At 33.1% G+C, this 12053-nt stretch overlaps 1 protein-coding gene across 1 annotated transcript in view; it reads right to left on the bottom strand.

Moving 5' to 3' along the window:
* Window positions 1–12053, bottom strand: part of ABCA13 (ATP binding cassette subfamily A member 13) — a 493610-nt gene that overhangs the window by 43350 nt on the left and 438207 nt on the right. The window contains exon 52 of the mRNA XM_074199032.1: window positions 2980–3072. Coding sequence (XP_074055133.1) covers window positions 2980–3072 — 93 coding nt within the window. The remainder of the gene's footprint in view (window positions 1–2979; window positions 3073–12053) is intronic.

Below are 12053 nucleotides of genomic sequence, written 5' to 3'. Positions count from 1 at the left end.
AGCTAGAACAGCCCTAGAAAACCTTCAATGGACAATGCTATTCACATCACATCCAAAGGAAGAAAAACAAATCAAAACAAAACAAAAAAGACCCTACAGAATATGAATGAACGCTACATTTACTTTTTAAACATTTCTTTCATAGTTTTCTTCCTTTTCCCTTTCCTCATACAGAAAATGACTAATCTGTAAATACATTAAATACAAATATATGTACAATATTTACCAAACATCACTGAGGGAAGGGAGGGTGGAAAGAAATTATGTAACTTAAAAATATGCATATGCAGATGGATGAATATCAAAATACTTTCATAACATGTAATTGGAAAAATAAAATATCAGTTAAAAAAGAAGAATGTATGGTATCTAAAGGAGAAATAATGGACAGAATTGAAAAACTGGAGTGTACCTTAGTAAATCTCTTCAAAGAAGCAAAAAAAAAAAAAAAAAGGTTTTAATTCTTTGAGAAACACAGACTAAAGAAGAAATAAAGATGTATTAGGACCATGAATAAAAGAATAAAATTTTAGAATAGAAATAAGAGAATAAATGAAGATAGCAAAGTAAAGAAATCCTTCTTAGAAAAAAAATGACAGCTAGGTGACATAGTTGATAGAGCAAGAGCCCTGGAGTCAAAAAGGACCTGAGCTCAAATCTACCCTCAGACACTTAATAATCACCTAACTGGGTGACCTTGGGCAAGTCACTTAACCCCACTGTCTTGCCAAAACAAGGAAATTTTTTTTTAAAAAAACTAACAAAAAAAGTTAAAGAACAGAAGGGGGAGTAGTGGAAATGGAAAAATAAATGGAAATTTTTGTTCCTTACATGGAACAAAATGCCAATGGAAAAAAGAAAAAAACTGAATTAAATTGAGTAAAAGGAAGAATGAAAAAGGAATTAATAAGTAAATTCCAAAATCTAGAAGAAAGGATGGCAAATGAGGTATAGAGAATGAAGTGATATTTATTTTTATATTATTTATTTATATAATATTATTCTTTTTTTTTATTTTGAGTAGCAGATTCTCTCCCTCCCCCACCCATTGAGAAGGCAAGCAATATGATACCATTATATCTATGAATTCACTGAATTTCTGTATTTGCTATATTGGAAGGGGGATATTAAAAATAATGAAAATGAAAACAGTATTCTTCCATCTGCACTAGTTCATCAGTTCTCTCTAAATTGAATAGCATCTTTCACATTGAGAGCTTTAGATTGTCTTGATTCATTGTATTGATTAGAGTAGTTAAGTTTTTCATGGTGGACTATCAATAGAGTATTGCTTTTTTTATGTACTGTGTTTTGCTAGTTATGCCCACTTTAATTTGCAGCTTTTCCAGGGTTTTTCTGAAACTGTCTTGCTTATCATTTCTTAAAGTATGATGGTATTCTTTCTCAGTCATATACCCATTCTATGATTGATTGACATTCCCTTGATTTGCAGTTCTTGGCCACCACAGAGGGAGCTGCTGTGGACATTTTTGTACATGTGGGTCCTTTTCTTTTTTTTAAAAAAAAAAAATCTCTTCGGGATGCAAATCTACTTGGTGGCATTTCAGAGTCAAAGAATTACCCCTTTGGGCATGATTCCACGTTGTTTTTCATAAGGGATGGACTAATTCAGAACTCCATCAGCAGTACATTGTTACTCTAAATTTCCACATCCCTTCCAATATTTGTTATTTTCCTTTACTGTCACATTGGCCAATCTAGTGAGTGTGAGGCGATACCAATCAATGATTTGGAGCATTTTTTGACATTTGACTGTTGAAAGCTCTTATTTCTTCTGAGATTTGCCTCTTCATGTCTTTTTTAGCCATTTATCAATTGAGGAATAAATGGAGGAAGGAATATAAAGGAGAAGAGAAGAGAACCTATGGAAATATGGTTTCCTTACAATAGACTAAGCAAAAGTAACTGAAGAAGCAATAATAACTTTAAAGATATTGATTTTTTTTTTAAAAAATCCAAATTCAGAAAAAGAGTCATATTAGAGACAAGGATAAAAATATAAACCTAACTCATAATTTAAATGTGAATGGATTAAATAATACAAAAAAAACAAAAAAGTTACAAATTGACTAAGAAAACAAAACCCTCAATCTGTTGCTTATAGTTTTTTTCCTCTTCATCTTTTTTTTCCTTTAAAATATAATCTTTGTTACATGGACTGGAAAGAGGTACTAGGAAAAATTGGGCAATGTAACGAATTTTAAAAGAAAACTGTTAGAGGAGAGAAAACCAGCCTTGAAACCAGATTCAAGACTTGCTTGTGACTGTGACAATAATCATATCAGGAATCAGAAATCAGGGTGGAGATCTTTAAGTGTGTATTCTATTAACATTAGGAATGTAAATTTTTTTCCATTTTTTTATTTGTTTAGCTGTTTTTCAGTGGTGTCTAACTCTGAGATCCCATTTCAAGTTTTCTTGGCAAAAATAATGGAGTTTTTATTATTTTCTTCTCCAATTCATTTTACAGATGAGGAAATTGAGGCAAATAAGGTTAAGTGATTTGTCCAGGATTACACAACTAATACGTTTCTGAGGCCAAATTTAAACTCAGGTCTTTACTCCAGACTCATTGTTCTATCTATTGTGCCGCCAAGTAGTCTCTTCTCTTCATTTTCTCCTTCCTAAAATTAAGCACTAAGGATTCTCCAGTGACTTATCATTATTGGCTAGTTAATTTACTAAGTGATGAAATCTGAGCATCAAACAACACAGCACTCAATGAGAGTAGGATTTTCTGAATCCAGTCCAGTGGGTCCTTGCCTCTTCATTTCTAACTATCCATACTGACTATAGGTGTCTTGGGGCCTGTTACTAAGCAGAATCTTTCATGAGGAAAAGAAAAACATAGCTCTTTCACTTTTACACTTCCAAGCAGACAGAAAAGAGGGAAGATTAACAGAAATACCACTGCTTCCTTACCCACATTATCAGTGCCAATGAAATGACTGGCATTACCTGTTTTTAATATGCTGGGGAGAACCAAGACACTTGAAACTGCCATTGACCATGATGGCCAGTCGAGAGCAAAGGGCTTCACACTCCTCCATGCTGGGGAAAAAAACAGAACAAAAACCCATTAAACAGTTAGGTCTCAAGTTTTTTCAAAGTCTTTTTAATCTTTAAAATAAGCTATAAATAATAGAATATAGAGCATGCTTTGATAATATTTAAGCATTTTTCCAGTATATTGTGACAAAAGACAAATGTTAAATGACACTGATTTTAATTTGTAGGAAAATGTTAAGTAAGCAGAACACAAATATTATGGAATACTGATGAGTAAGAGAAATACTCCCTGATTCTTCCCTTCATATGTCTATGCCCAAGGCTGAAAATGAATGGCATTCCAGAATTAAAAAAGGTATGCGGTAAAAGTATTTGAATTTCACTCACCTGGTTCTAGAAGATTATGAAATGTTCAAGGTTGTCCCCATCCCTGAATTCTAATCAGTCTTTCTTCTCTATTTCTCTATGATTTTTTTAGCTCTTCCTTCTTAATTTCAAAGATGCAGGTTTGGAAAACCATTATTGTTTCTATTATAGATAGAACTTCCCTGTATATATTGTAGTGATGAAGTGATCTGTCTTGTCAATAAAAAGCTTTGTGGAGGGGAGGATCAGATTCATTGTTAAACAAGTATCTATTAATAAAAAGTTTGTCGAGCTTATGATTTTTCTTCTTTGTTGTTTGTTTTCAGTCATGTCCAGTTCTTCACAACTCCATTTGGGGCTTTCTTGGCAAAGTTACTAGAGTGGTTTATCACTTTCTTTTTCTATTCATTTTACAGAATAGGAAACTAAAACAAACAAGGCTAAGTGATTTATCCAATATCACTCAGCTGGTGAATGTCTGAGGCCAGATTTTTCCAGGATTAGCACTCTATCCACTGTAACATTTAGCTGTCCTTGTGTTACTATTAGGAGAGATGAAGTGTGATACTTCAAAGAGTGTTCTCTGTTGAGTTCACAGAATCTTGGTTAAGTTTTTTTTTTTTGATAATTTGGAATACAGTCCTTTTTTGTTGATGTTTTACTTTTCCAAATACATGCTATAAAAGTTTTTTAAAACATTCATCCATAATACTCTGCATATTTCTAAGTTACAATATTCCCCCCCCTCCCTTCCCCCCCCCCCCTTTCAGCAGCAAACAGTCAGGTTAATATTATACTTATATATCTGTGTTAAGCATATTTACATATTTTGGTAGGAGGAATTAGGATTAAGGGAAAGGAAATATATAAGAAATATTTTTCTTTAAAAAGTGAATATTGTGGTCCTTAGATTCTGAAGGATATTATTTTTTGTTTTTGTTTTGTTTTTCTTCCTCTGGGGAATAACATTGTCATAGATGGTCTAATAGAGTTATCCTAGCTCTCTGAATTGCTGCATCCATCAAGGTTGATCATCTCACAATATTGTTGTTAATGTGTACATTGTTCTCTTGGCTCTACTCCCTTCATTCAGCTTCAGATGCTCTAATTCCTTCCATGCTTCTCCAGTGTCCGATCATTTATGGTGTCTTATAGAACAATAATACTACATAATATTCATATACCATAACTAGTTTAGCCGTTCCCCAATTGATGGGCATCCCCTCAATTTCCAATTCTTTGCTACTACAAAAAGAGTTACTATGAATATTTTGGAATATGTGGGTTTCTCCCATTTTTAATGATTTCTTCTGAATATAGGCCTAGAATTGGAATTTCTGGGTCAAACAGTTTTACTGCTCTTTGGGCATAGTTCCATATTGCTCTCCAGAAATGTTGGATCACTTCACAACTCCACCTGCAATGCATCAATGTCCCAATCCTCCCACAGCCTCTCCAACATCAATCATTTTCCGTTTTTGTCACCTTAGATAATGTGTTAGGTATGAGGTGATAATCTCAGAGTTATTTAAATTTTAATTTCTCTAATCAATAATGCTTTAGAACATTTTTCATATATTATATAGACTTTGAATTCATTTGAAAACTGTCAATTCATATCCTTTGACCATTTATCAATTGAAGAATGACTTGTAGTCTTATAAATTTGATGCAATTCTCTATATATTTTAGAAATGGGACCTTTATCAGAACTCCCATATGTGAAGATGCTTTCCCAACTTTCTGCTTTCCTTCTTATTTTGGCAGCATTGATTTTATTAGTACAAAAACTTTTTAACTTAATATAGTCATAAACATTCATTTTGTAGTTTATGGTGTACTCTATCTCTTATTTGGTCAAAAATGTGTCCCCTTTTCATAGATAGATAATTTCTTGATCTATTAGTTTACATGGTGTTGACCTTTATGTCTAAATCCTATACCCATTTTAACCTTATTTTGGTATAGGGTATGAGGTGTGGGTCTATGGCAATACTATTTTTTTTTTGCTATACCATTTTTCTAGTTTTTCCCAACAATTTTTGACAAATAGTGAGTTCTTATTCCCAAAAGCTAATGTCTTTGTTTTTGTCAAACCGTAGATTACTCTAGTGATTTACTTCTGTTTCTTTTGAACCCATCCTAATCCATGGATCTATTTCTTAACCAGTACCAGGACACTTTGATGACTGTTGGTTTATATGAATAAAATAAAGAAGAGATCAATGAATTGGGTATGCAAAGAAAAAAACTAGAAAAAAGATCAAATTAAAGGTTCCCCAATTAAATACCAAATTAGAAATTCTGAAAAATCAAGGAAGAGATTAATAAAATTGAAAGCAAGAAAATCATTAATCTAATAAATAAAACTGAGAGTTAAATAAATAAAACTGAGTTGGTTTATAGTAAAGTTTTTGGTAGAGTTAGGTCATTTTCCTTTACATTTTTTTCATCAGTTCACTTGCTATTCTTGACCATTTGTTTTATGAATTTTGTATTATTTTTTCTAGTTCAGTAAAGTAGTTATTTGGTACTTAGATTCGTATGGTAATGAGTAAGTAAATTTAATTTTGGGTAGAATTGCCATTTTTATTATATTAGCTCTACCTAACCATGGACAATTGACATTTTCCCAGTTATTTAGATCTGACTATTTGGGTGAATGGTGCTTTATATTTATGTCCATACAGTTTCTGGATTTGTCTTAGGAGGTAGATGCTCAAATATTTCATCTTCTCTACATTTACTTTAAATAGAATTTCTCTATCACTTGATCTTGGGTTTTGTTGTTCATATAGAGAAATGCTCATTCTTTTGTGGGTTTATTTTATATACTGTTACTTTGATGAATTTGTTAATTGTTTCAAGGAGGTCTTTAGATGATTTATTCAGTGTCTATAAGTATACCATCAAATGCTTCCCCATTACCAATTCTGATGCCTTCCATTTATTTTTCTTCTCTTATTGCTAGAGCTAACATCTCTAAAAATATATTGAATAATGATGGTGATAATGGGGATCCTTGTTTTACCCCTGTTCTTACTGGAAATGCTCCAAGTTTATCCCCATTACATATAATATTTGTTGAGGGTTTTACATAATTACTACTTATTATTTTAAGGAAAACTCCATTTATTCCTAAACTTTGTAGTGTTTTTAATAGGAATGGATGGCGTATTTTATCAAAGGCTTTTTCAGCATCTATTGAAATAATCAAAAGATTTCTGTTGGTTTTGCTATTGATATGTTCAATTATGTTGAAAGTTTTCCTAATATTGAACCACTCCTGCCTACCTGATATAAATCCTACCTAATCATAGTGTATTATCTTAGTAATAACTTCCTTTAATCTCATTGCTAAAGTTTTATTTAAGATCTTTGTATCAATGTTTATTAGGGAGATTGGTCTCTAATTTTGTCTGTTTTGGTTCTTCCTGGTTTAGTTATCAGCACCATGTTGGTGTCATATAAGGAATTTGTTAGAACTTCTATCTTTTAAAAGTTTATGTAGAATAGGAATTAATTTTTCTTTAAAGGTTTGGTAGAATTTACTTTTAAATCTCTCTGGATCTGAAGATTTTTTCTTAGGGAATTTATTGATGGTTTCTTTGATTTCTTTTTTTGAAATGGGGTTATGTAAGTATGTTATTTCCTCTTTTGTTAAACTGGGCAGTTTGCATTTTTGTAAATATTCATCCATTTCATTCAGGTTATCAAATTTATTGACATACTGTTGAACAAAGACACTCTGAATTATCTCTTTAATTTCCTCCTCATTGGTAGTTAGTTCACCCTTTCCATTTTTGATATTGGTAATTTGGTTGCCTTCTTTCTTTTTTTTAAGTCAGATTAACCTATTTATCTATTTTATCGGCTTTTTCATAAAACTAACTCTCAGTTTTATTTATTAGATTAATGATTTTCTTGCTTTCAATTTTATTAATCTCTTCCTTGATTTTTCAGAATTTCTAATTTGATATTTAATTGGGGACTTTTAATTTGATCTTTTTCTAGTTTTTTTCTTTGCATACCCAATTCATTGATCTCTTCTTTATTTTATTCATATAAGCATTTATAGATATAAAGTTTCTCCTCAAAACTGCCTTGGCTGCATCCCATAGATTTTGGTATGATTATCATTTTCTTGGATAAAATAATTACTTCTATGATTTGTTGCTTGATCCATTCATTATTAAAAATTAAGTTATTTAATTTGCAATTAGTTTCTCTTTCTCTGACCCTTTACTACGTGTAAATTTTATTGTGTCATGGTCTTGATAAATAGACATTTATTATTTCTGCCATTCTGCGTTTGATTAACAGGTTTGGGGGCCAATTTTGGTCAATTTTGGTATAGATGCCATGTACTGCCAAGAAAAAGGTGTTTTCTTTTCTATCCCCAATAAGTTTTCTCCAGAGGTCTAGCATATCTAAGTTTTCTAAGATTTCATTCACTTTATTAACTTTCTTCTTGTTTATTTATGGTTAGATTTGCCTACTTCTGAGAGAGGGAGGTTGAGGTCCCCTATTATTAAAGTTTTGCTGTCATGTCTACTTGCAAATCACTCAAATTTTCCTCTAGGAATTTGGATGATATACCACTAGGTGCAAAGATGTTTAATAATGATATAGTTCATTACCTATGGTGCCTTTTAATGAGATCTATTTTGCTTTTGTTTTATCTGAGATCAGGATGGCTACCCCCTGATTTTTTTTTTTACTTCAGCTGAAGCACTAAGTCTATTTCACTCCAATATTTTAGTTTTACCCTGAGTGTATCTCTCTTCTTCAAAAAATGTTTCTCTTAAACATATTGTAGAATTCTGATTTTTAAACCATTCTGTTATCCTCTTCCATTTTTTGAGTTCATTCCATTCACATTTACAGTTAAGATTACTAATTCTGTATTTCCCTCCAAGTTCTTTCCCCTTTAAATTTTTGTTTCCTTTCCTCTTAATTCTCCTCACCAAAGTTTTGCTCTTTCCCATTTAACTTTTCTTAAAATTTAACTTTCATTTTATTTGCACTTACAACTTTGCCTTCCCTTTTATCAGCCCCCTTCTTCCCTTAGCTTTCTCTTCCCATGACCCCCTCCCTTCCCTGTAGAACTGGATAGATTTTTAAACCCTAGTGGGAATGTATCTTATTCCTGCTCTGGGCCAAATCTATTGAATTGAATGTGCTCAATTTTCACACTTTCCCTTCTTTTCCTCTAATATTTTAAATCTTTGTTCCTCTTCACCTGGTGTTATTTATCACTGAGGTACTATTAATCAAGTAACATCAATCATAGCTTGATTAATTGATTGTTAGGTAAACTCAAAGTATTATAAAAATACCATCACAGAATGACTGATTGTTTGATAAACAGCATTGCCTCAAAGTTACTAAGTATCTTCCCCTCTTCTGTCTCATTAGAAATATACTTTTTAAGCGTCTTGAATTACATCGAATTATATTCATTTTCTCCTTATTTCTTTTTCAAATACCCCCCCAAAGACACACAATCCTCATGAACCAAAGTATCATCCAAATCCATATCATTTCATGATCTATTTGTACCCCTCCCCCCCAAGTCTAGTTTCTCTCACACTTTACACCCCTCCCCTCTCCACCCAGGGTACTTAACCCTTTATTAAGTGAAGTAAGGATTAAGTCAAATCCTGATTTAATTAATTGTAAGAATCTTAAAGGACTCTTAATACTGGGAGGCTCTGAAGGTCTCACTTGAGAAATCTACAGATAATTGTACCTTATGAGAAACACTGACTCAGGATCACCTAGCTTAGCACAGCAGAATTGAAGTTGGGCAAATGGTATTGAGATACTTAAGTTTAGAGTTAAGACCCCTGTTTTTTTAACCAGGGTTTTCTGTCTCAAACTTGTGATACTAGCTTGGATTTCTTCAATGGAGAGATAAGACTCAACTATACCCAAACCTCTAAGTCTATATCTTCAATTATATTAGACCCTTTAATTGTCCTAACAGAAGTAAAATTCTCAAGAGTTAGAAGTATTATATCTTCCTATTTAGGGCTGTATACAATTTGATGGTCTTGTCTAACATTTATTTTAACTCGTTTTTTCCTTCACCTTTTCATGTACCTTTTTATGCATCTCTTGAGTTGTGTATTTGATGATTGCATTCTCTGTTCAGTTCTTGTCTTTGTGTCAGGAAATTCTGGAAGTCTTCTATTTTGTTGAACATCGATCTTTTTCCCTGACAATGCATGCTGACTTTTGCCAGGTAGAAAATTCATGGTTGTAATCCCAGGTCCTTTGCCCTCTAATATATAGTATTCCAGGTCCTCTGGTGCTTCAGTGTTGTGGCTGCTAGGTCCTGTGTGAGTCTGATTGTGTTTCCTTTGTATTTAAATTGTTTCCTTTTTGCTACTTGCAGTATTTTCTCCTTTATTTGAGAGTTCTAGATTTTGACTATAACAGCCCTTGGAGTTTTTATCCTGTGGTCTCCTTCTGGAGGAGTTCTGTGTATTTTTTCATTGGTTCTATTGTTTTCTTGTTCTATCAGATTTGGACAGTTTCCCTGATAATTTCCTGCATGATGTTTTCCAGATTCTTTTTTTGATCTTAACTTTCTGGTATTCTGATGATTCATAGATTATTTCTTCTGGATCTAGTTTCAGGTCATTTATTTTTCCTAAAAGGTACTTTATTTTGTACCCCTTCCCCCAAACCTATTTTCCCTCACTTTAATTAACCCCTTATTAAGTGAAGTAAGGATTAAGTCAAACCTTGATTTAATTAACTATAAGTATCTTAAAGGACTGGAAGTACTGAGAGGTTCTGAAAGTCTCACTTGAGAACTTTACAAATGATTGTACCTTATTTATTTCATCAATTTTTTAACCTTTTTATTTTATTATATGGAATCTTGTAATCTCATAGATTCATTGGTTTCTTTTTGGTCAGTTCAAATTTTAGGCTTTTTCTTCAATTACCTTTTGTATTTCCTTTTTAAAGATATTGAATTCTCTGGTCAATTTTTCATAATTTTCCTGTATGACTCTCAATTCTTTTTTTCCCTTTATTCTTTTTCCTCTCTTCTTTAGTTTTTGAATTATTTTTAAAGTTCTTTGGTTAGTTTTTGATTGACTGCTTTGAGACTTCCCCATGAGTGATTTTTCACTGATTTCTTTTTCCAACATGACATTGTTATAATCTTTAACAACAAAGTCATTTTCTATAGTGAATGCTCTTTAATTTTTCTGCTCATCTTTGTTGTTTTGCTCTGCTCTTGGAGTATAGGGGAGTAAAGATCCAAGCTTTCTTTTTTCCCTAGGGCTGAGGTTTGATCCCTGGCTTGTTGTTGACCAAGATGTTGCCTATGCAGTCCAGTCCTCACCCTTGAAGAGGTTTATTTCCTCCTTTGTATCCAGATTATGACATAGCAGTGGTTTGTTTCCAACCCAGTCCTGTCTTTTATCCGGATGTTCCTAGACTTCTAATTTTCTCTGGGACTGGGACCCTCCCTATCTATTGGGACCTCTGTTGTTAAACTGTTGGGCCCTGGATTGCATTGTGGCTTAAAGCTTTCCATTGGCTTTCCTGCTTTCCCACCTCCTAGACTTTACTTCCCCTTTTCCCCATTGAAAACATCTTTGAATCTTCTCTTTTGTCCTTGGTGGAATCTATAGCTTTAATGTCAACGCAGAGGCTTCATTTATCTTTGGTAGGGATAAGCTCCTTGAGCATGTTAGCTTCACCCTACCATCTTTATTTTTTTTTAGGTTTTTGCAAGGCAAACGGGGTTAAATGGCTTGCCCAAGGCCACACAGCTAGGTGATTATTAAGTGTCTGAGACCGGATTTGAACCCAGGTACTCCTGACTCCAGGGCCGGTGCTTTATCCATTTCACCACCTAGCTGCCCCTCACCCTACCATCTTGGCTCCGCCCCCTTGGGTAAGTTTTGCCACATAATTCTATGCCCCCAAGCAGTTACATAACATCAATCATTTATAGTCAGTTTGTCACAGAATGGACTGATATTAATTATGGAAATTATGAGTTAATAGGCATGCCATGATTTCAAAATCCAACCTAATACATGAATGTTAATCATTCAATCTGGTATAGTGTGACAAGTATTAAGTTGGGAACCACTTAATATGAGCTGAAATCTTATCTTCAAAATAGATGTGTGTTGTGGGGAGGGAGAGGGTTAGAGGTGAATGAAATAGAGCTGAACCCATCTGAGTATACTATATGATAAATATTTTATGATATTTTAGATAAAATGCAGAAATATCCATATTTTTCATTTCATTAACCATTTCAATCTTGTTATTTCTACCTTAAAAACATCTCCCTAATTTATCAGTCACACATTCTGGTAAAGGCTCACAGACCAAGACTATGGCAAAAGTCTTTTGTTTTATTTTTCTGCCTCAAGTCTCTCTACGATCTAATTCATCCTCCACTCAACAAGCATCATGATTTTCCTAAATCACAAATCACAGCCCCCAGCTCAATAAATGCCAGTTGCCCACTATTATGTTTGGGATCAATCCCTTTTCTCTCATCCTGATCCTCTACACTTTACTGTTCCTCTACAATACAAAAGTACCAACATTCTTATAGCTCATCACACAAGACCCTCTGTTGCTCCACTGTGCTGTTTCATTGGCTACTTCCCAAA

This window comes from Macrotis lagotis, chromosome 8 (assembly GCF_037893015.1).
Source record: "Macrotis lagotis isolate mMagLag1 chromosome 8, bilby.v1.9.chrom.fasta, whole genome shotgun sequence".
Taxonomy (NCBI): Eukaryota; Metazoa; Chordata; class Mammalia; order Peramelemorphia; family Peramelidae; genus Macrotis; species Macrotis lagotis.
The sequence above is the reverse complement of the archived record's forward strand: the minus strand, read 5'-3'. Positions and strand labels throughout refer to the sequence as shown.